This window comes from Vespa crabro, chromosome 11, assembly GCF_910589235.1.
Source record: "Vespa crabro chromosome 11, iyVesCrab1.2, whole genome shotgun sequence".
Lineage (NCBI taxonomy): Eukaryota > Metazoa > Arthropoda > Insecta > Hymenoptera > Vespidae > Vespa > Vespa crabro.
In genome coordinates, this window is record NC_060965.1 from 585,001 (window position 1) to 609,443 (window position 24,443).

Here is a 24,443-nt window from a genome sequence, read left to right on the forward strand (position 1 = left end):
TAAGTAAGTAAGTACATAAAACTCGATCACGAGCTTAAAATATTTTTCTTTGATTTCCATTGTTTTCTCTCTTTTTCGAATTTATCTATTTTTCTATTTTTCCTTCTTCTTCTTCTTCTTCTTCTTCTTCTTCTTCTTCTTCTGCTACTTCTTCTTCTTTTTTCATCCTACCGTCTTGTAATTGTTAATAATAAAAAGACCGCTTAGATCTAAATAGTAGAGGTTCCCAATCAGCATAAACGTATCGACGACTTCCTTTCAATCTCAGGAACCTTTATGTAGGTCCTAAAAAAAAAAAAAAAAAAAAAAGAAAAAAAAAGAAAAAAGTAACAAATCAATCGTCTCCTTTTCAGAAATTAAATCGAGCAGGTAAATAATCAAGCGAATATTCTCGCGCGTTTTGCAAAGAAAAGTTGAAACCAACTTGCATGCAAAGATTGTCTTATAACAATCGATGAAAATAAACATGTTAAAATCTATAGAATCCGAGAGCTAAATTTGGGTACAACTATAATATTTACGATGGAAAAAAAAAATAATAAAAGGTAACTACCAATATTAAAATGGAAAGAGAAAATATAGATTTTTCGATAAACTTTTTCTCGTCGCATGCACGATTAAATTAAAACACACTCGTTGAAAAAGATCTTCATTCTCTTTTCTTTGGCTTACCTATCTTATTATTCGCTCAGTACCGGCAGTAGGGACCTTACACGAAGAAAGGTCAAAAGAAATCAGAGCATTAGGAGATATATCATTTAACTGTTAAATCATTTATAAATCCGACACGATGTATATATATATATATATATATATATATATATAGATGCATATACATACATACATACATACATACATACATACATACATATACATATATTAAAGCGATTTTACGGTGATAGTAAATATTCTCATGCAATGTAGGTAGATTCGTTTGATGTTTAAAATAAAATAACAAAAAGAAAGTATTTCCCAATCGAATCGATTTATACTTACAATTCGATGCTCTGTATAGTGGACGTAGGACACGTTGTGTCTACTTTAACGTGACAATGTTTGTGGCATTTCATTTGACAGTCCCTACACTCGTATCCTTGTTTACCTAATCTTCGAGCAAGCGTTCGTTTACAGATTTCGCAGACTGTACCTCTATAAGGGCAAATATCACGATAAATAAAAATAAACTTTATTTATCCCATAAATAACATCCCATTAAAAACTTACCCTGGCATGTGTTTGGCGATGAACGTGTGATCGTTGAATATATGAAGTTTCGTACCCTTTTTCCTCCACTTGCTCTTTTGTGCGAGCGAAAGTGGTACCAAATAATGTCTAAACATTAAAACGTATATTATAAAATTGCACATCTATATATACATCATTATAAAGTGATACGTATTACGTCTATAGTACTCACTTTTTAATACCATTCTCTAAAGTTTCTAAAACGAGAGTAGAGGCCTCGTTGACGTAAGTTCTCGTAGAAGTTCCGCTAATGCCGGAAGCTTCGCTTAAACTTGATCTCCTTGAATGTTCTTCCCTTCCTGGTATCGACAAATGTGCTGTAAAAATGAGATTCGTTGCTGGATAGGGGTGAAGTGGAAGCGACACGTTGGGGTTGGGAGGGGTGAGGGGTAGCTAAAGAAGACAATACATTTTAACGGATATTATATATTTAACAGTTATCGTAAAATTTCAGGATCGATCTAAGATGGCTAATTACAAAGTATCTCTATATGGAGATGTCTACATAGTGGAGGAGAGAAACTTACCAACATTGAGTGCCAATTAACACAACGGTTACGCAAGCAAGACAGAGCGTGAAAGTGTGAGTTAAAATAGAAAGGGAATAAAGAAACTTTATATTTGGGAATTGAAAGTGATCATTATTGAATTAGACAATAAACATCGATATAGATGAACTATTAAAAAGCAATGAATTTCCAATGATATAAGAAAAGGGTCATAAACGTCTATTCTACATTTGAGTTTCATTATATCGAGTAGTATGAAATCCACTTATCTAACTAAAAAATAAAATTAATTAAAAACTTACCTGATCCAGGATCTCGTGCCCTGTCAGCGGATATTGACCTTGAATGTGCATCCTCGTGATTAATGTCACCTTCGGGTCCCACCGATCTACTTCTCGTTTTTGATCGACTCAAACGCTTTTTTATCGTGCCAAAGAAATCTCTTCGTTTTCTTCGTGTTCTTCCTCTTTCTAATGTATAATACGTTAGACTTGTTATCGCGTATTTCTAATCAATATTATTTCCAAAATTCTAATCTACATTAAAATTTTTTTACGTTTCACGCTTTACCTTCTGAATTAGAGGAATTTGGCGTACTCTCCGGTCCTGACGTCATGCTGGTATCCTTTGCACCGTGCTGAAATCAATCGTATCAGATTAGACATTGAGCCTAAGGGATTTATTTAATCAAAGTGATATTTTATTATCTAAGAAAGAAAAGGATGAGTAAATAAAAGTATGATAAATCGATAGTACACTTACCTCGGGGGAAATTTCTTGCCAATTTCCATTTTCCGTCAAAGCTACCTGTTGGATTAGTAAACACACGGCATTCAAGGATAGTTAATGCTCTTGTGAAACAGAAAAGGCACTCAAAATCAAGGTAAACGTCAGTTAATCGAAGAGAAAATAGAACGAGAGGATGGATGGTCTTGAACATTGAATCAAGAAAATCGAAAGCAAAAAAATAAAAAAAGAAATAAATAAAAAGAAAAAAAAAAAAAAAGAAAGAAAGAAAGAAAAGAATAAACACTCATATTCGTATGCAGTTCGGATCGCGTGTTCGCGCAAGATGGAAAACTGCTGATTATAGAATGTAAATGCAAATTGCGTTTACGAGTTTGAAGAAAAAAATTAAGGAAGGAAAAAAAATCTCTCTGGTCAGGAGATCGTCGTCGGGCTCACCTTTACTACTTGTCGCTCTGCTTGCTGTAAAATAATCAGAGCAAAGGATCGTCAGATCTGTTGTTATTATCAATACACGCCTACACATTCGGATTTATTTTTATACGGCATGAAAAAATTCGTGACCCATATAAAAATAAATTTAGAATAATTAATTCGATTAATCCGTGCACGGATATCAGAAAGAAGAAAAAAAGAAAAAAAAAAAAAAGAAAAAATTTATAAATTATTGGTTTAGTAGTCTCACCAATTTCTACGTGCAGTGCGATTAATGATCAAATCAATCCATTAACTTATTTATCTTCTTACCCTTTGCTGGCTGTGCACGATCAGAGTCCCTTTGTTACCGTTCGTTTGACCGCTTCTATATGGCGAATCGACGACATTACCATTCGTCAAATAAGGATCTGCGAAGAAAATGTCACTTTTGTACAATGATCGAAGATTCATTGATTCATATTGAATGGATCTACGTTTCATCGATTCCTAAAAAGCATCATCAATTTATACTAATCGCGTAGTTCGCGTAAACACGATTTATCCATGAAGTTCATAAATATAGATAGAAATGTTTTATTCATTTGTATACACCGATGGGTCATTAATAATTATAAAGATGTAAATGCGTATAAATATTCCCGACACAGAAATGCTTTTTTTCCCCCTCCCAAAGATACGAAAGACAAGAATGACAATATGATTTCGAAGGAATTTTTTCATAAAAATTATTTATAACAAATTGCTTATAATTTTTCTGTTCGTAACAATTTTTTATAACGCAGAAACATTTTTTTTTTTTCCTATAAGATAAGAAGAAGAATGTAACGTTGATATTTAAGAAATTATTTGTGAAAATTATTTATAACAATTCTTTTTTTAATTATATAACAAATTGTTTATAAGAAATTATTGAATCATATTCACGTATTCACAGATATACCGAATTACTCCACTGATTAAATTCCGAAAAATCGTTTATGACCATTTTTTTATAACAGATTGTTTATAACAAATTATTGAATTATATGCGCATTATATGTGCGATAACAGATACTCATAAAACAGATTACGTCATGTTAAGTTCTAAAAAAAATTCCTCTAAGAAATTGTTTATAACAAATTGTTTATAACAAATTGTTTATAACAAATTATATATGCATGCCTGTATTATACATACATATATATATATATACAACGTTGGTTTAGTGAAAAAAAAATTCGGCGCATTTTATATAACAAATTGTTTATAACGAATTATTAATTAATTGTTTATAATATGACGATGTTATAGAGAAAAAAATACTCTTTAAAATGGCGTTGATTCGAAGTCTCTATGATTTCTAGTTTCGGAGATATTCCATATCTTAGATATAACCGAATATATAGGTCAAGCGGAGTGTCCCACTGACCTACATTCGAGCCGCCATATTGGCCTATATAATGAATTAACACAGTGACCTACATAAATTCCAGGAATTTACGCCGGCCGTCTGGCCGACGTAAACACTTTTTTCTACTTACTACGATGCGTACTCGCGCCAGCTGATCATTGACATTATGAATGACAAATTTTAAACGATTATATCTTCGGAACGGAAAGTCGTAGAGAGATGAAACAAATACCATTTTAAAGGTAGAAATGTCCTCTTTTTATTTACGCAATCGTATACCATCGATATCATAAGATCGATTTTTAACCATCGGTGTTGCGTGTTTCAAAATATTTTCATTACAGAGAATATATAAAAATTCACGTGATACCCAAGCATTTCGATATTCTAAAACATTTCCTTCGCTTCGTCTATCATTGAAAATGAAAAAAAAAAGAACTAATCATTTCTGCCTCCTTTGCGAAGTATTAAAAATTTCCTCTAATTATTCTTACTAAATGAAATATGTAAAAACTTGTAATTGGGACTTATTCTACTTCAGGGAATCGATTATGAGAGTAGATCTAAATTATGATTGGAACCGGATCTCGCCAAACGGGGAAAAAAATCTAAAAATCTTCATGCCAGCTACTGTGTGTTTGTGGATTGCAAGGGATTGGAAATAAAGGACTATTTTTTAAATAAAATATTCCATATCTCCGATAAATATATATATATATATATATGTGTATATATAAGGAGATTAAAGAAATAAAAAAAAAATCTTTAAATATACGATGTTGGAACGTAAATGTGAGACAATTTTAATCGAAATGAAATTCGAATGGAATCGTCATAACGATTGAAAGACTAACGATTATCATTTTTTCGGGGAAACTCGATGAATCAAAGTTTGAGATAAGATCAAAGAGATTTGCAAATACATACGAGTAAAATTTTGTTGAATCTTTTTGTTCTTTTCTTTTTTTTTTTTTTTTTTTTTCATTATTTAATAAGGAATGAAAGAGATACAGGAAACGGAGAGATTGGTTCAGACTAATTGAAAAACCACTAAAGGATTCACACATCAAAGTATGCAATACCTTTGAGACAAGCAATCGATAATTACCCCCGTCTGACAGAGTGGTATTGTCGTACAAGATAAGAGTGCTGTTACCATTGTTGTAATTAAGACTATTGCTGCTGACGAGATTGGTCGCTGGATTGTAGGTACGAGTCGGGGACACCGGTTTTATTGTCTCCTTCACTTTGTAAGGCTTCGATCCGATCTGTGGCACTTCTGCACCCTCGATGAAGAGAAACTGCATAAATAAAATGATTATTATAACTAAATATATCTTGCTTCTTTTTCTTTTTCAATATTATAAAGAAATAATCTGTGATAAGTTTTGTTTTTACTTTAGTAAAGAAGCGAGCGTGTATGTCAGATGAAAATGAGATTATAATTCATAAATCATAAGTTATAACGTCAAATAAACGTATGTAGGAAATCGAATACGAGAAATCGATTACCTCTACGGTGAGGGTGCCGGTTACATCGTCCTCCTCGTAAGGTCTACCTTGTAACGGTATGATTTGCCTTTGGCTAGGATTTGCCAGAAGTTCTTCGACCCCTACTATTCCGAGACCCAAGAATTTTTGGCTCTTATTTACGCGGTCGTAAACTTCCAGTAGTACCTCTGTCGTGTTGTGACTGACATCGCTAGTAATAAAATTCTTGTTTATACGATCCCTCTCTCTCTCTCTCTCTATATATATATATATAGTATTTTATTTTGACAGATCAAAAGAAAATCTAACTTACAATAAGAAAGCTTCGTCCCATATCGGATTGGTCGTATCCTTTTTGATCGATGTTTGATGCTTTTGCGGTGGTTCGTCTAATTCAACAACGCAATATGGTTCAACCGATGGATGCTGCCCACCAAGTTCAGTTGCCTTTACAACCTTTACGAGCAAACGCTTTTCACCAGGCATGTATTGTTGCTGTTGTTGTTGTTGTTGTTGTTGCAGCTGCGCCGCAGAAGTTGCATTACGTGTATGAAGATGTTGAGGCGATGTCTTGTGTATCATCGAGTTCGAACCGCTCTACGGACGAAGCGTCAACGAATAAAACGACAAAAGATAAAAATATAATTATATTATATTTAATTTAAATCAATTAATTGAAGATAAAAATCTTCTCTCCGTATTAGCTTTTTTTTCGAATTTGATCAGATAAAAGCAGATACTGCTGTAATTACTTTGATAATCGCATGCAAAGCCCACTTCTCTCTTTGGGATCGATAAACGCACGCTTTATCGATGGTACCACTCCGTAGTAAAGTAGGTTTCATGATTAGGAAAGTAAAAGTGCACGCGATATTTTCTGCGCGTTCTCACCGACAGCACATAATGCATCGATAAATAGATAAATAGACACGTGTCTTCTCCTATCTGGTATTTACGATAAAGTACATAAATATATTATTATAAAATTAGCCGAGTATAAATTGATTTAATCGAGCTAAAGCGTTACTTACCATACTGTCGTAATGTACCGGAAAGGAGAAGCCAGGCTGCGTAGGTGGTTCTCTCCATAATCGCGGACAAGTTGGATATTGCGATAGATTAAGATGAACGTTGATACCTCTCAAAGCACCAACCACAATTTCCGTCACTACTTCCTGTAATTGGCTCTCGTCCAAATCCTTCTTTATCGTTCCTACCTGTGCCAGGGATATCTTTACCTGGTACGAAACATCAAAACAATTTTTACTTTCTTTCGTGCTATCTTCGAAATGACTTTTTTTATCATTTTAATTAAATCGTTTGAACAATATCTTTAACGGCTTATCATTTTTAATATAATTTAAACGCACGTAAAGACACATTATTTTCATAAAATAAACTAATATAGTACGTTTAAGGTATAACAATATCTATGTCTTATATCATTTAGTCTCAGACCTTATCGTAGAAATACATGTAATTTATAATATATATGTACTGTGCAAAAAAAAATTTCTATTCCTTTTGCAATTCATTATAGATCTTTATTTACGGAAAACAATTTTCTTTCTTTCTTCCTTTCTTTCGCGCTAAATGATTCTGTTCTGATTTATAAGAGAAATATGTTAATTATTTTAATAGATACGAAAATATGCGAAAAATGTGCGTTTTCTCGTTTCTTTTTTTTTTTTTTTTTTTATTTTGTTCGAGATATATTTTTATAAAGTATCCAAAGGATCTAAGAAGATTATTATATGAATTAATTAGATACAAACCTCGGGCCATCCGTCGCACTTTAGATCGATTAGAAGTTTCTCGGTGATGCAAACGACGTTGAGCCGAGCACGGAAGCGATTCACGTTGACACGATAGTGACTAGATTCCAACTTGTCGCCTCTTTGACGAAATGCTTTTAACTGCAGGGCCGGAGTTGCCTCGCAGTCGCACGTTATGGTCTACGGAATGAAGGAACGTATGTATTATGTGAGAACGAGAGCGATAAAAAAAAAAAAAAGAAAAATAGGAAGAGTAAAAAAGACGTCTTCGAAAGCGGTATGAATGGAGGCATTATATCGTATACAGGGTGTCTCAGTATTTTTTTTTTCTTCGGTATAAATAAAAAGAGAAAAAGAGAAAAGAAAAATTATTGTCAAATACGATTACGTACCACATCGTCTTTAGAGTCGCATTCGCAGAAAATATTTGACAGAGTTGGAGGATGTGTTTCCGGAAGAACACGCACAAATTCGACGCCCACTCCATGCTGTAACATTAAACGATATCAATGATTCCTTCGAGAAGATATTCTCAAAAATTTCCTGCAACGTTTTTATAATATAAATATATACGTATGTATGTATGTATGTGTGTATGTATATAACGCATAACACGTATCAACAGAAATTCCTGACGTGTCTACAAATGTACGATTAGATAATAACATTATTGTAGAATTTTGGCAAGAAATGAACTCCCTCGGACTGACGATATTACGTGAAAACATTTTACGGCCTATAAATTACGGCTCTCCTTTTCAACGTAAATACTTTTGGCTAGGTTGATTGGCTGGCATATTAAAGCATAACAGAATTAATAACTTGAGAGAATTCTGCTGTTTAGAATCTGAAATTGATAGAACGAAGAAATACCACTTTATATCTCATTTCCGTTTTTTCCGAGGCTGAACGTTCGCGTAATCGTTATGAACGTCGATAATTAAGCGTATACGTATTGCATATATATATATATATATATATATATACACACATCGTGAGTACTATAAATATTTTTCCTTTTAAAAGAGTTACCAAACGTTCGCTTAATGCTAAAGCTAATACCCATTTGAAATCTTATAAGGCAGACGAAAGTGAGCGACGTTTCCCGTCTAGTCGCGTGACCGAATCTTTCGGTTGTACGATAAATCATCAGGTGAGTCAGAGACGTGAGAGAGAATGTACGAGGAATTGGAAACACGCCCGCGATTCCAAAAACGAATTTAGCATGTTAGGTGCGTTAGATAACGTTTCGTAAGGGCGAGGAAGAAGGGGCAGAAAGAGGGGACACGTTGTTAAAGGAACAAAGAAACGCATTCTTTCGCGAGCGGACCGAGACGCTTTGGATTCCATTGAGAGCTCTTCAAACATGCGAGAGGTCAAGTTTGCCACGTCAACGAGATAATTCAATCGGATAAAATTCGATCAAGAACACGTTGTTCGAATTAAACGCCTTTCACTCGAATCGAATTACTTTCGCCGACCGGCTCGAATTGAGTGCTCGTAGAGTCGAGTTGTTTCATCTTAGAGATTCATCATCTCGGTTTTATCTAATAAAAGCCTACGCATGCAAGAGTCCGCGCGATACATTAATCTGACGCCGCAAATTCCAATCGTCGTTTGCTCCTTCCTTTTTCATCCTTTCTTTTTCCTTTTCTTGTTTCTACGAAATAAAAAAATATTTTCGATATAATCGAAAATGAAAATAAAAATAGAAATGATTTTGATCGGCCCGATAAGAAAAATATATCTCCCGTTAATAAGATAAACGAGTCTTTATAGATAAGACTCTATAGAAACGAAGTCATCCAACAGGTTGGAGTCGCTATTCTTGGATTCCCCAGCGCCATCTGACACGTTAAGAGCTCGGTCACGGAGGCGAGTCTTCCGCGAATAAAAAATAACGCTTGCGAGGAGGCTCGAGAAAGATGAAAGAGAGAGAGAGAGAGAGAGAGAGAGAGAGAGAGAGAGAGAAAAGGACTGACCTCGTCGACGGAACCGGCGGTAAAGTCGTTCAAAGAAGCCACCCAAAGGGCGAGAAGTTCGTTGAGGATGACAAGATCCGAGTGCAGCCAGACGATCAGTTCGTTGACCCAACGAACGGCTTCAGCGTCGGCACCGGTCGCCGTAGGCAAATGAAGGGCCCTCGAACTTCTGGCAGGAGTGATAAGAGCACCGGAAGTCTTCCTTGTCAGTCGTTTCCGGACCGGCGGAGTTGGTGGGACGTAGCCAGGGGAGGAGGGAGATGAGGAGGGTGGAACGGGTGCCACGGCAATAGTCGAAGAAGCGCCACTGCTACCTCCCCCGAAAGATGCGGCTGTATTAGCGGCAGCTAATACGGCACCACTTACTCCGATCGGACCGGTCGAAGTCGATGTTTTCGAGCTCGATGCAACACCGACCGAAGACGCCGATAATTTGCTTGATCTTTCCTGATGACCGAGGAACTTGGCCCCGGTGGCGGCACCAGCAGCACCTACAGCAGCACTCGTCACCACAACACTATCACCGTGAAAGACATGGCCGTCCTTCGCGGTGCGAGAGGTACCGAGCTCGTTTAGGACAAAACGATTGTAAACGTACTTGCCGACGCACAATACCACGAGACCGAATAACATCCAACCGAATATTAGCATCGACAATGTATCCATGGTCGTGTCACCAGTCGAGTCGAAACTGCATATCAGATCGTCCACCCGCTCGGCCAAGTCGGCCATATTGACCCATCGTTCTGCCAACCAAGTCCAATTGGATTCCAAAAACATTCTTTTCTATTTTCACCCTCGAGCAAGCGTCGTCCCCCCCACCAACGAGCTACCGATGTCTATTAATACGCCACGCATATACCCTGGGTATATGCCCCCGGACTATACCGTTGATACGCGCGCTACTCGGCTAAGAGTTCGCACCAATCCGTCTTCTCGTCTCCGTCTTGAGCTTCCTCTTCAGTCTTACTCCTACTTCCGATTTTCGTGCTTTTCCAACTTCTTCTGAACTGTCATCGAGCGAAGCGACGCAACCCTGACACACCTCTTTCGGTATCTTTCGCTCGTCTCTTCCTTTCCTTTTCTCTTCTTTGTATCTTTTCTATTCTTTCTCTTTCTTTTCTTTTCGTTTTTTTTCTTTCTTTCTTTCTTTTTTTTTTTTTGTTTCTTTCTCGATCAATAATTAATATAAACGATATTCGACGTTTGCGTTCAAAAGATTTTCTATTTCGTTTTATTTTATTTTGTTTCGTCTATCGAATTTCCATTACTTTTATGTGATGAAATTATTATTCCACGACGATGAAAGTTCGAATACCGATTGAAAGATGTTAGGAAGGCTCTTTCACAATGTCGTCGTTCCTTTTTGTGTTCTCGTTTACCTATCGTCGAGTTTTCTGAAAAAAAGAAACGAAAGAACCGTTATGAAGGCTTAAGTCGTTCCATGCTATGTAAAAGAACACGATGTCCGTCAATGTCGGATGAGTAAGATGGGTATTACTACTACTACCATCACTACTGCTACCATTACTCTACCAACATTTTCTCTACGAGGCGATAACGTATACGTGGATAAGGTCAGTTATGCGACGTATAAACATTTCCAAATATTCATCGGTTTTTCATCGAAGCGTTATCTTTATATCGACAAATCGATAAGTTAGCTTATCGATTGCCAAATACGATTGCTATGATTAACACTGATATCACAGGAGGATATCATCTTTTCCTCTTTGAACGCCCATAATTTACGGGCGTGCGTATAGGCCTATGTGTTGTATTTCGTTATTAATAAACCATAATGATAGAAGCGTACGATAAGGCGTACTCAAACGAAAAAACAAACTAGACCGTGAATCGTTCCTGTTACTGACGCATCGGTGCCAATGCCAATGGTTTTAGTTCGCACGATCGCTATCGCTTCGATTATATTTCTTTTCTTTTTTTTTTTTTCTTTTTCTTTTTTTAAGGTTTCTCAATTACTCACATCGGATAACACAAAACGATCTCAACGACGAAATGTCAGGTGTCAGGCGAAAGGCATATTTCGAAAGGTCATCCTGATGTGACTCCTTGAATTTTAATTCATATTTCATTAGAACGATCGAAACGATTGGAGAGAAGAAAATAAAAAAAAAAAAAAAACGAAAACAGTCTTTAACGACAGCAGGAGAGATTCGTAATACTCGTTTCATTAAGAACATTATGCGTTCTGCACGCGACGTCTCGTGGACGGCGAATAAAACGATAATTAATGATCGACGCTAAGGGGATAGGAGAGGGGGCGCGGAACAAACGGAAGTATTGTCAATAAACACAATGCGATTAACGAGATGGTGTCAATACCATTGACAATAAAAATACGTTTCTTCGTCGATACATCTAGCACTCGTTTATAATCTTTTATGCAATGACACGAATTATATCGATGACTCATGTCTTGAGGAAAAAAAAAAAGATAAACCATGGGTACGAAATCGATTTGTTCGAACGCTTATATATACATATATATATATATATATATATATAAAAGAAGAAGAAAGAAAAACGAATAATTAAATATATGTTTTTGTAGAATGACTCTCGAACGTAAAAAATCCTTCAAGGTCGGCACATGTCTCTTGTACGGAGTGATTTCCCTCCCTCTTTTCCCCCTTTATTCCTTCTTATTTAATTTCGCTCCATGATTTCACCATGCGTGTCCGAATCGTTTTGACGTGATAAGTCACCGTAATTATCTCCACTCTTCCTTTTTTTTTTGTTTCTCTCTCACTCTCTCTCTCTCTCTCTCTCTCTCTCTCTCTCTCTCTCTCTCTCTCTCTCTGATAAATTTCACGTGGGTCGTTTAATTATGAATATGATTCGATGAGGACAATTCAAGGCTCGAGTAGGGTCGTATACGTCCGAAGATAATTTTATATAAATTGGGTCAAGTTTGAAAATATCTGTTACGCATGCGCGCACACACATACATACACATATGTATATGTATATATAAAAAGAAATATTTATTTTCTTCTTATCAAAATTTTCTATGTTCACCTACTAAACTGTAGTGAATCTCTACGTAAAACCTTTGACCGGATCATCGTCTCTTTGTCGATTCACATTAACAAACGATAAATGTCAATCGACACCAATCTTTGACCCACGATATGTAAATTTTAATAGTCGCTCGTAACAAAAGAAGCTATCATCGTCATTTGCATTTATTATTATTAGTTTTATTATTATTTTATTGGTCGAGTCATTTGCATTCATGTACGTATATGTGTGTTACGCACGTGGTGGAAAATAACTGGAATAAAAAGGAAAAGGAAAAAAAAAAAAACGAAGCAGTTAATGGGAGAAAGACAAATTTTGGGGGCAGGGGAGGCGGGGAAACAAAATTGAAAGGATACAACGATTATTAATTTTTGTCGAGAAAACGAAAGGAAAAATATTGAAATAAATACGCATAAAATGTATATTATGTTCTCTTTGGACTCGCATTGCTTTTCAAAAGCGTATCAATCATCGTTGACATCATCCGGAGCAGCGACCTACCGTGTCGATCCAATGTATCCGGCAATACGAGACTTTCGTCGCCGACGATAGAGAGATAGCAAGAGAGCACTCGATCGAATTGCAAATTGCCCGTATCCGGACCACGCGAACGTGTGTCGGTGCGCCATTTATTTTACGTTTAATCTCTCTTTTAAATCTCGTTAAATACATTTAAATGTTGCTCTGCCGAATGAATTTTAAGAAAAACTTAAACGCGCCTTTTTTCCTTTTTCTTTTTTTTTTTTTTTTTTTTATTTATTTTATATACAATGTTAATTATAAAGTCACATTAGGTAGAGAATAATAAATAAACGAATCGACGAAGAAAGTTAATCCCGATTAATGCTTAAAGCGTAATTCAATAAGAGTTCGAAAAATGTTTCGACGATTTCTTCGAAATTATCGATTGACATCGATCGAATGATCGAATTATGAACGATTGAAAACGAGCGCTTGTCACGCGAAATATTTTCACGAGAAGATTTGTTTCCAAGTTCAAACTAATTTTCTACACTATTCTAGATTCTATCGTAACGGTGTATAGAATAATATAATAGTCAGGAAAATCGTCGGCATGGGATCGATTATTATTTTTCTTTTTCTTTTTTATATCAATTTTGGAGAACACGCTACGTGGTTCGATAGTAGGACGGCTAAGAATTTATGTCCCAGGGGGGAAGTGTGCGATCGTAAAATCGATCCTCTCAAGTTGCATCAAAGAGTCTCATCGATGTCACTTCGTGTAATCCTTATCTCGCTTGATCGAACATATCGAAATAATACATACGTGTCTATTCTTTTGGAATTTTTCACGATTAGAAACGATAAGTTTGTTTGACTTGTTTAAAACATGTTGATCGATTTTTCTTTCTTCCGAAAGAGTGCCGTAACGATAGTCATCCTTGGCAATGACAAAACACGTAAACATTGATAAGAAAATCTTGTTATATTTAATGTCATTTTATAACATTTCAAAATGTTCACTTAAATCGATTGCAATGCTTTATGAATAATGTTCTTATTATCGAACGTAATTGCAGAATGTATTCGCGCCTGTCGGACGCGTATATTAAGGAACGGTTGATATCAGTGATCCTCGTCATTTGGCGCCACACAGTTTCAAGGTGGCTAATCTAGGCCTATTTTGTTTTCGAGAGAAATCTCGAACGTTGATCTCATCGAGAGGATATGATATCTCGTTCGCAAGACACTAGTTCTTGTCACGTGCCCAATAAATGTTCCCTTTACTACGATCCTTTTCGTACTAGTGTATACTAACGATGTTTAATTATTAAATAAATCAACGATACATACCACTATGCTTGCTCTTATATGTGTACCTAAGAACTATCAACATTACCAGTACTTTGTACGGCCAGTGAACCGTCCTCCTACACGAGTAAATAGTCTCTTTGTGTAACACACCAACAATCCTCTCTCTCCCTCTCTCTCTTTTCTGTTTACACTGTTACTTCGCACGAGTATACATTTCGATTTTCTCACTCTTATTTAACACTCGTTTTTATACATTTCTTAAAACCTAAAAACAAAGTGAAAAGGAGAAAGGTAAGACGTTGCTTCGACAAAAATCGTGACACACTTTCTAATCTTCGACACGAAATACGTGTAAGATATATATATATATATATATATATATATATATATATATATATATACGTATATATATATATATATACTTTTTCACGAATAAAAATGCGCACTAGAAGGAAGGTTTAAAGAAAGAAAAAAAAAATAAGGAACTAAGGAAAATTACCTTTGTAATGTTATGCGGCGAGAATAGTGAAAAAAAGAAATGGGAAAGACAACGAGTGTCCGCGTGACGACGCGGCAGTCCGCGGCGATCTGACTTTCGATTAAAGCGTATGGAACGAACGAATGGGTCGCCACGCCATCGTAGGGGAACCTACAACCCCCACCACTCTTCTAAGTTACCCCACCCCACTGCGGCTTGAATGCCGCGCCGGCAGCGCCTGCACCAAACAGCTCTCCCTCCTTTTCTTCATTGCTGTGACTGCCGCGTTGGTTCTTGCTGATGGTTTTCCTGATCTCCCGTCCCTATGTCCGAGACTCCTTCGATCAAACCAAATCTCCCATCCCCTATATCCTCCCTCGACCGATACCACCGACAAGGATTTTTGACATGTAATCTGAGGACCTCAGGAAACAGGAGAAGGCCCTGTAACACCTTGCGAGATCACGAATTTAATCTTTTCTCTTCCTATTCTTTGATCTCTGTCCTATTGTTCTGTTCACTTTAGCCTATATAAGAAAAGAACCACTCTTTTTAATTCGCTCGTCGAAAAAGATAAACGAATAATTTTAATTTTTCAATCGGTGAGAAAAATTTTTATTCTGCGTTCACTTTTCACCCTATTCTTTTGTTTTCTATATGTACATACATGTGTATATATATATATATATATATATATACACATATTCACATTTTTATTATTAGAGAAAGGATCTATCATAATAACGTTCTATATTACGTGGAAGGATTTTACTGCGACGTCTTAGGCGCCAGCATGTCGGTGCTCGTTTTTTCGCGCAAGGGAAGAGAAGTCGTAAAACGAGGGAGGATTTCGAAAGCGGTTCTCCCTAGGGAAATTATCTCAACAATACCAATTTGATTACTTTACAAAACTCGTGATTAATGATAAACGTGTCCATCACCATTCACTTTCTTCGTTTTTACTCGTTCATCATCATTTTTTGACCAAATTTATTTTTACATACAACTTCCATGACTCCTTTTCGTCTCGCCATACGAGAAGAAAAACAAATGTTTTCGAAGGAAAGAAATGATTCGACGGAAAGAAGAAAGGAGAAGCTCGATGTGCCGTCGCGACTAGCGGCGCCAGTGTCGTCTAAAACAACCCTCGGGAAAACGCGTGGCCCGCAAGCCCCGATGATATCGATCCAATGCGCACCCATTCGCAAATCCACCCCACCTCCTCTCTTTCATTTCTTAACAACGATCTTGATTCTTTCGAATTCTCTCATATCCCTACACTTTTCCCTCCTCCTCCTCCTCCTCCTTCTCTTCCTCCCAATTCCCCATCTATATTTTTCCTACGAATATTTCTTCAATAAGAAATGATTGAAATGTTTTTCTTTCGGCCATTAGCTACGGACTAAACTAATCTTCGATTTTATTATATCGCTTAGTTATACCGGACGTTGTCTATTTGCACGACAGTCTATTGATGGAAGGGCTCGGCACGTGGCAATAAAAAAAAAATACAAGAGAAAAGAGAGAGAGAGAGAGAGAGAGAGAGAGGAGGAGAGGGCATGCGTAACGACGATAACGTTTTTCTACAAAATGTAGAACATGAACGATCGATTAAGAAGTCACGAATAGAGCTTAACATATATCGTACGAACTCGAAACGACGTTCGCGTTATTTTCGTTTTTAATATGATATCATCGTGCTTACTAAACAAAAAGAAAAGAAAAAAAAGAATAAGTCGCAGAATAAATCGCTCTTCTAATCGGTCGATTAAACAACATTGCTCTTTCTCTTTTCGATCGCAGACCCGGTCTATGAGAAACGATGACGTCATTCGACCTTAACGTACCACGATCCTGCTCGAGTAAACGTGCAAATGTGTGCGTTTATGTCTTTCTACTTCTCTCTCTCTCCCTTTCCCACGCATGAATTCTGTTCGTAAAGATTGCGACGTCACACGATTCTGCGCTGTACGAAAAGCAGAAAGGAGGATGAGGAGGAGGAAGAGGAGGAGGAGAAGGACGACGAATATTGTGTCATAGCCTCGTTCTTCTTATATCATCGTGAGATCTGTGAGTGAAGAAAGGAATGGTGACGCCATCGATGATGAATACTCGCATCGACAAAGTCGATGATCCCGAGAAGGAATTGGAAAGATCGCTTTAGAAATTGAAATTGTAGTAAAAGTTCTACCCTCTGTTCTCTCATCTTTTTCGCTTACTTTTCTTCGAGTGATTTTACATTTAATGTATGTAAAAAAAAAAAAAAAAAAGAAAAAAAAGAAAGAAAAAAAAAAGGACAAAGAGAAAGGAAAAGAAATATTCTTTAAAATGCATAAACCAATAAACACAGTCTATATAAATAGTTGAAAGAAAAGGTTTAACAAATAATTATATGTAGATCGTATACGCGTTGTTCGTGGTATAGCATAAATAACATTCATGTTTGAAACGTGATAACGAGTAAGAAAATGATGTCATAATCGATAACGCTGTCATGACTATTTCAAGCGTACCGTCATTTAACACGATTTCCTTTCGTATTATTATTATTATTGTTATTATTATACACGCGCGTAATTAAGATCTGTTAAATTAAAACGAAAAAAAAAAGGAATAAATCTAAAGAGAGAGATAGCGTATATCGTTAATCTATTAGAATATTTTTTTTCGACTATGAAACTGCAAGAATATAGACACGGAAGATAATGTAAACGGTGAACTCCAAGGGAACACGAAGTGTGTCCCACTTGAGTCGACCTGAAAGGTCATAAATCTCTAACCTCAGTGGTTCTCAAAATGTAATTTACGGATATCCCGAGGATTCTCAAGAAGAATCTCTAAGAAAAAGCTCGCAGCAGTACGATTTTAATCGTAATCCCTGTGAAAAGTCATATTGTGCCGCATAAAAAGAATATATACGGAATGTTTACAGCGTATACTTTTTATTATTTTGTCATTCATTTACATACAAATATTTTCAAGATACGTCTTAAGAAACGAAGTAGTCGCCGATATTCAGTGCTCGCTTTTTAATTCGCGCCATTTCTTGTTCTTTTTTTTTCTTTTTCCTTTTTTTTTTTTTTTTTTTTTTTTCTTTTATTCTTTTAATCCTTTCTCCTTTTTCTCTCTTTCTCCTCTCTTACCACTTTAACCGGCACGGTTAAACATTGTTTGATACAAATTTGTTCGTCCCCTTTACCCCGTCCCCATCTCTCTTCAAATACATAAAACTCCCATTTTGTTCATCCCTTCTCCCTCCCCTAATCTTGCATTTTGTAATTTTCTTCTTTTTTTCTTCCTTATCGTCGAGCTCCGCTTCGATTCGGCCCTCGCCGTCTTTCGTTAATAATACGTAATACGTTATAAAATGAAGCTTCCTATCTCTTATTTACCTTTATAATAATTATAATCATAATAATAATAATAATAATAATGATAATAATGATAATAATAATAATAATGATGATAATAATAATAATAATGATAATAATGATAATGATAATGATAATCCTGTCAACGTACGGATCAACAAGGAATAGGAATACGGTCCTACCAATTGACGATGGCGGACTGATCCGTAGGAATACAAGTTGCATGTCGTCGATCGAAGGATATCGAAGATTTATCTGATCGATTTTGTTTATAAGAGAAACGAGCGCAACGGGTCCAAATGGATTATAATAATCGCACTTTTTCGTAAGCACGTTGGCTTATTTAAATTAGCCTCGTATTCTATAAATTATTGTTTAATTGTGAGAACCTTTTCTCTTCTCTTCCTCTTCATTTCCCTTCCTTCCATCCTTCTTTCCCTCGTCCTCGTCCTCGTCCTCGTCCTCGTTTTACTCTTCATCTTCGTCTTCTTCGTTAATAACAATTATCCTTAATTAAGTAGACATCGTTTACAATCGCTCGTATTCGCTCTTACAGAAAAAAAACCCATTCGAACGAGTTATCTTCTTTATTTCTTTTTTTTCTTTCCTTTTTTTTTCTTTCTATTATTTCTTTTTTTTTTTTTTTTTGGCAGTCGATCATTGGAGTTTTACGTAATACGTATAGTTTGTTTAAAAGTTAATTGAGAACAATGTATTATATCACCAGTAGTCGCATTTAAAAAATGTTTGCGAGAGAGAGAGAGAGAGAGAGAGAGAGAGAGGGGAGAGAGACAGAGAGAGAGAAAAAGTACAACGATACGTCTCGATGTACAACGATTTTCTGAAGTGACTTTTTTCTTTTATTTTTTTATTTTTTATTTTTTTATTTTTTTTTATTTTTTTATTTTTTTATTTTTTTTTCTTTTTTTTTTCTTTTCTTTTTTATTATATATGCATCCTGACTCAACGCAAAATTTCAGATTTTATGTCGACGAGCGTGATTCCATACATCGCACCACGTTGGAATCTGCTTACTGTCATCGCGGGATCGATGTTGCTCCGGCAGAGAAAAAGAGACATTATGAGAACTTAAGAACTATTCTCTTTTTCTTTTCTTTTTTTTTTTCTGTCTTTTTTTTCCCCACCCTGATTCGTTCATCTCGTTCGTCGAATTTTCAAAGAGACATTGATTTTCTCTTCCGAGCAAAATCGTATCCCCCATTTGGCTTAAAGTATAAACGCTTAACAAGTTAATCTTTGATCATCACATAAGTAAAATCGACTTATCATTATTATTATTATTATTATTATTATTTATTTATTTATTTATTTATCTATTTTTTTTATTACTTTTTCTTTTTTTCCTTCTTTAAATGCCTTCCTCCGCTTAAGAATAACTCTTAATACGAATTTCTTGATGAAACAAAAACGCTCGCGATCGACGACAAAGGTTATTTAAGTTACTTGGTTTAATCGATTATATACAAAATCATTAGATATCTTCTAGAAATATAAAAAACCGGATTCACGGAGGGGGAAAAAGGTAAACTTGGACGATGATGTCAAAAAATGAGGGACTTTGTTCTTTCTTTCTTCTATTCGCGTCGATGATCGCGAGCGTTCGAAAAAGCGTCTGGTTCTTAATCCTTTATATATTTTAATGGTAGCACAGTAATTACAATACACAGTGTTTATTAAATGGCCTCGGTTACTATATCTTTTTTCTCTCCTCCTTTCCCTCATCGATTATATTTATTACGGACATTTCCACTTATTATCTTTTCTGCTTGTTCTTATTCTAGTTTTTTTTTTCTCTTTTAGTTTTATTTTGACCTCTCTCGTACATCTCGCTTGATTCTTAAATAATTTTTTAATTATAACAAACACTCTTAATACTCGCGTTAGGACTACCATAGTAAAATTATAGTATCTATCATATATATACATACATATATGTATATATATGTATATATGTGTGTGTATGTTTCTGTGTGTGTTTGTATATATAAATGCATTCTAATACTAAAAAAGGTAATTGCGAGTGCCGCAGCTGTTTTCTTCGCGTTAACAATTTTGCAGCGATCTTCTCTCTTATTTCTTCTTTTTTTTTTTTTATCCTTTTTTCGACGATATACTCCCTTTAAAAAAAAAAAGAAAAGAGATCGCCGCTTCCTGAAGAGCACACTCAACACCCATTTTTTTTTAATCCGATTCTTCTCTCTTTCATTCGCACGTGTCTTTCATACACACATTCTCTCTCTCTCTCTCTCTCTCTCTCTCTCTCTCCCCCTCTCTTGTTTGCTTTCATTTTCTACATAGTTAAGGTGTAACGTATTATCGCAACATTTCGAATAAAGGTCGAACGATCGTGTCCCGTTGCGATTATTATACAAGGATCGTTGTTCTACTTCAGGCCAAGTCGATCCAGATTTAAAGCTTCCAGATTAATTAAAAATGTATTAGATCGAGATCGCGATCTCGCCTATGTCGATACTACTACCATCAATAGTTTCGACGATTTATTTTAGGATACAACGCATACGCAAATACATACATACGTACATACATACATACATATATATATATATATATATATATATATATATATATACACACATATATATATATGAATATATATGTGTATATTTGACAGCTCGTTTATCGTCGGTTATCAAGATCGAAAGTAACGAGGCACGATCGCCGTTTTGGATTCTTCGTCCACGATCTCGAACGTTAGGAGAAAAATAAAAGAGAAAATAAAAATAGTAAAACGAAAAAAAGAGGATGAAAAAAGGAAAAAAGAAAAAAGAAAAGGAAAAAAGATAAGATCAGAAGTAACCTATTACCGAACAAATTCGATGATAGCAAATTTTCTCTTTCGTTAATCGAATTTATTTATTTTCTCTCTCTCTCTCTCTCTCTCTCTCTCTCTCTCTCTCTCTCTTTTATTCCTTCACATTTCTCCCTTCCCTTCCTTTCTTCATCCCTTTAAGTTTCTCACGACGAGACAACATGATTCTACTTCGGTGAGAAGTATTCTACATTCTTAAAAAGCGTTGCTCCTTTTCTTTCCTTCTTTCTTTCTTTCTTTATTTATTTATTTGTTTGTTCGTTCGTTCATTCATTTATTTATTTTTTGTTTTCTTTCTTGCTTTTTTCTTTTCCATTGTTCGTTAAATGTTTATACAAAGTTTTAACCCATTTATAGCGGTTACACTTAATATCTACGATATAATGCGTATCATTGAATATACCGAGCACTATTCGAAGAACTATTGCAAAGGCATCAAGGAACCATCCCTCCCATTCTCGCGATTTCTTACGACGACGTGCGTTCCGTCATATGAAAACTCGATTCGATGATTTCATTAATTATTTCATAATGCGTACGAATAGTCCCGAACGTCCCCGTACGAGAAATCGGTAGATCCTTGGAGGAACTTGCGTCGTTATTATATATTTTTTTTTCTTTTTTTCTTTTCTTTTTTATTTTATTTTCTTATACACTCCTACGAAACGACAACGATGAATGCTTTAGGTACTTGGTAGTTTTTTTTCTCTCACTCTCTCTTTCTCTCTCTCTCTCTCTCTCTCTCTCTCTTTCTCGAGTAATAACTTCGATCAAGGGATGATGAATCTCCAAAAAAGCGTGAGTAACTATTATTATTATTATTATTATTATTATTATTATTATTATTATAATTATAATTATTATTATTATAATTATTATTATTATTATTATTATTATTATTATTATTATTATATTATTATAATTATTTTTATTGTTGTTGTTGTTGTTGTTGTTGTTGTTCTTGTTCTTGTTACTATTATTATTATTACTAGATGAAAGAAAAAATGGAGGGGGAAGGGAATAAGAGAAGAGAGGAAAAAAAAAGAAAGTAAAAGGAATGCCATAATCGAGACGTAAGAATGTGAATGTTTCTCTCCTACGTTCGAGAACGTCCTTCACAAAGAATATAAAAAAGATAAATGTCGAGATAGAGAGAAAAAGAAAGAGATAGAGAAAGAGAGAGAGAGAGAGAGAGAGAGAGGGAGATTGTCGCGTCAAAGGAACGTGCTCGTGCCCTCTCCTCCCTTTCTTTTTAATAATCAAGAAAAAACAAATATTACAATTAGTTCTATAAATGTTAAAGAATTCTTCTCTTTGAATGCGAGTCAGGAGTGTCGAACAATAAACAAATTAAAACGGCGTACGTGAATGAATGAATGAACGTATGTATGTATATATGTACATATATACATGTATATATGTACGTATCTATATATGCGTGCGTTCGTGCCCATGTCTCCCATCGTATTTATTTCCATCTCTTAGGATTTTGTATAATGCGTGTGTATACTCGTGTTATGCGATAAAGAAGAAAGTGAACTCTAGTAAAAAGTCAAAAAAAGATAATTATAATTGGAAAAAGATAATAACAAAGACAAAATTACATATGCTATGCACGTACGTATACGTATGTATGCATGTATGTATGTATACATATATATATATATATATATATATATATATATATATGCATAAAAATCTTCCTTTGAAAGTTCAGCAGCGTGCATCTCACTAACTCCGTCTTTCGTTCGCTTACGTGCGGTAAACTCTGCTTCTCTCTCCCTTTCTTCTTTCTTTCTCTTTCTCTCTCTTTCTCTTTCTCTCTCTCTTTCTCTCTCTCTCTCTTTCTCTTTACGTTTAGCGTAAAGTAAAAAATAAATATATATTATGTTGGAAGAACCATGCGCGATGATAATTTATATTTACAAAGGTAAGAAAACGATATTAGAAATTACTTTAAGAAAATATATAGATAAAAAATACCGATCCGTGTACAATGATGATGACGTAGTACGCATGCCTGGCGCGTATCTAATTGCATATTTTAATAATTGCGTATCAATTGCATATCACGTGCTCATACACGCGCGATCTTCTCTTTTCTTTTCTTTTCTTTTCTTTTCTTTTCAGTTTCTTTTTTCTTTCAATTTTGCTTTCTCCTATCCTTAATTGCGCTTTTTTAATTCCCCTCCATTTCTTCCCATCTCAACGTATATATTATTAATCATTCGTTTTTTCTCAATGAGAAGAGAAAAATCAAGAATTTAAACACGACTTTTCCATCTGTCATTTTTATGAAAAGTCGAATCGAAAATGTTTAAAAAAGCTTAGTCGTTCTAATGATGCGTTACTAAAAGTAGAGTTAGTATCATCGATATCGTATCAATATATGTATGTGCGTGCGTATGTGTGTATGTGTTTTGCGCGCGCGCGTGTATATATATATATATATATATAAAATATATAAAAAAGAGATATATAAAATTATAAGAGGATTTCACAATTATCCTTGTAAAAAAAAAAGAAATAAAAAAAAAATAAAAAAATAAAAAAAAACATTCCCACGGGCGATCTGTAATAATTTTTGTTTTCCATTGTTCATTCGTTATTTTCATTCTTTCCCTCTTCTTCTTTTCTTTGACGTTGTTCCTTTTCTTTCGTTCTTGTTTTTCTTCTTTCTTGACTCTTCTTCAATTGATATTATTCGGTGCATTTGAAACACCGAAGAAAAAGAAAACCGATAACGCCACTCTCTCTCTCTCTCTCTCTCTCTCTCTCTCTCTTTCTTTCACACACTCACACACTCTCTAATTATTTTTCCATTCCGACGACAGACTAGAAATCGTTTCGACGAACCGGCATACATTCGACAAAATTTCGAATTCCTTAGATTATTTCTAATACTTATTAATAATACGTATGAGAAGATTATTATTATTTATAATTCACGGCGCGAAACCTCGAAAAGGAGAAATCGTTTTACGTATAAGCGAAACTTATATCCTGTCTTCTCGTCAGCCTTTAAAAGGAAAACCCATCGCGACTTTCGACGCGATATCATCGTAGAATATACGGATGATCGGGGTTTTATAACCGTTCGTATAAAATGGAATTTCTTGGATGCGCCTGGCAAATGGTATACGTGTTATTTATGTATTTATATGTAGATCGGTAAATCGGATAAAGAGTTTTAGCTCGGTAAAATTCTCGACTGGGTTAAGTCATCGTGCCGCTTTATATATATATAAAAAGAAAAAAAAGAAAAAAAAGAAAGAAAAAAGAAAGAAAAGAAAAAGGAAAAAAAAATTCTTTCGCGAATGCGGCTAATCCGATGATGACTGAAA

At 35.1% G+C, this 24,443-nt stretch overlaps 1 protein-coding gene across 12 annotated transcripts in view; it reads right to left on the bottom strand.

The window, feature by feature from the left end:
* Positions 1–15,460, bottom strand: part of LOC124428153 — a 17,751-nt gene extending 2,291 nt beyond the window's left edge. The window contains exons 1-20 of one of the 12 annotated variants that reach the window (XM_046971896.1): positions 14,899–15,455; positions 14,439–14,664; positions 11,566–11,650; positions 9,579–10,975; positions 7,989–8,084; positions 7,597–7,776; positions 6,853–7,059; positions 6,135–6,418; positions 5,843–6,032; positions 5,439–5,631; positions 3,249–3,346; positions 2,940–2,963; positions 2,517–2,561; positions 2,325–2,391; positions 2,057–2,224; positions 1,418–1,562; positions 1,225–1,332; positions 997–1,149; positions 673–708; positions 1–285 (exon numbers count right to left, since the gene is read on the bottom strand). The exon at positions 1–285 is cut by the window's left edge and continues 2,291 nt beyond it. In XM_046971896.1, the coding sequence (XP_046827852.1) occupies positions 681–708; positions 997–1,149; positions 1,225–1,332; positions 1,418–1,562; positions 2,057–2,224; positions 2,325–2,391; positions 2,517–2,561; positions 2,940–2,963; positions 3,249–3,346; positions 5,439–5,631; positions 5,843–6,032; positions 6,135–6,418; positions 6,853–7,059; positions 7,597–7,776; positions 7,989–8,084; positions 9,579–10,358 (2,766 nt within the window). In that variant the 5' untranslated portion in view covers positions 10,359–10,975; positions 11,566–11,650; positions 14,439–14,664; positions 14,899–15,455 and the 3' untranslated portion in view covers positions 1–285; positions 673–680. Of the gene's footprint in view, positions 286–672; positions 709–996; positions 1,150–1,224; positions 1,333–1,417; positions 1,563–2,056; positions 2,225–2,324; positions 2,392–2,516; positions 2,562–2,939; positions 2,964–3,248; positions 3,347–5,438; positions 5,632–5,842; positions 6,033–6,134; positions 6,419–6,852; positions 7,060–7,596; positions 7,777–7,988; positions 8,085–9,578; positions 10,976–11,565; positions 11,651–14,438; positions 14,665–14,898 lie in introns of all 12 variants that reach the window. The other 11 variants (XM_046971895.1, XM_046971893.1, XM_046971890.1 and 8 more) reach the window with 11 other exon arrangements.
* Positions 15,461–24,443: the final 8,983 nt, after the last annotated feature.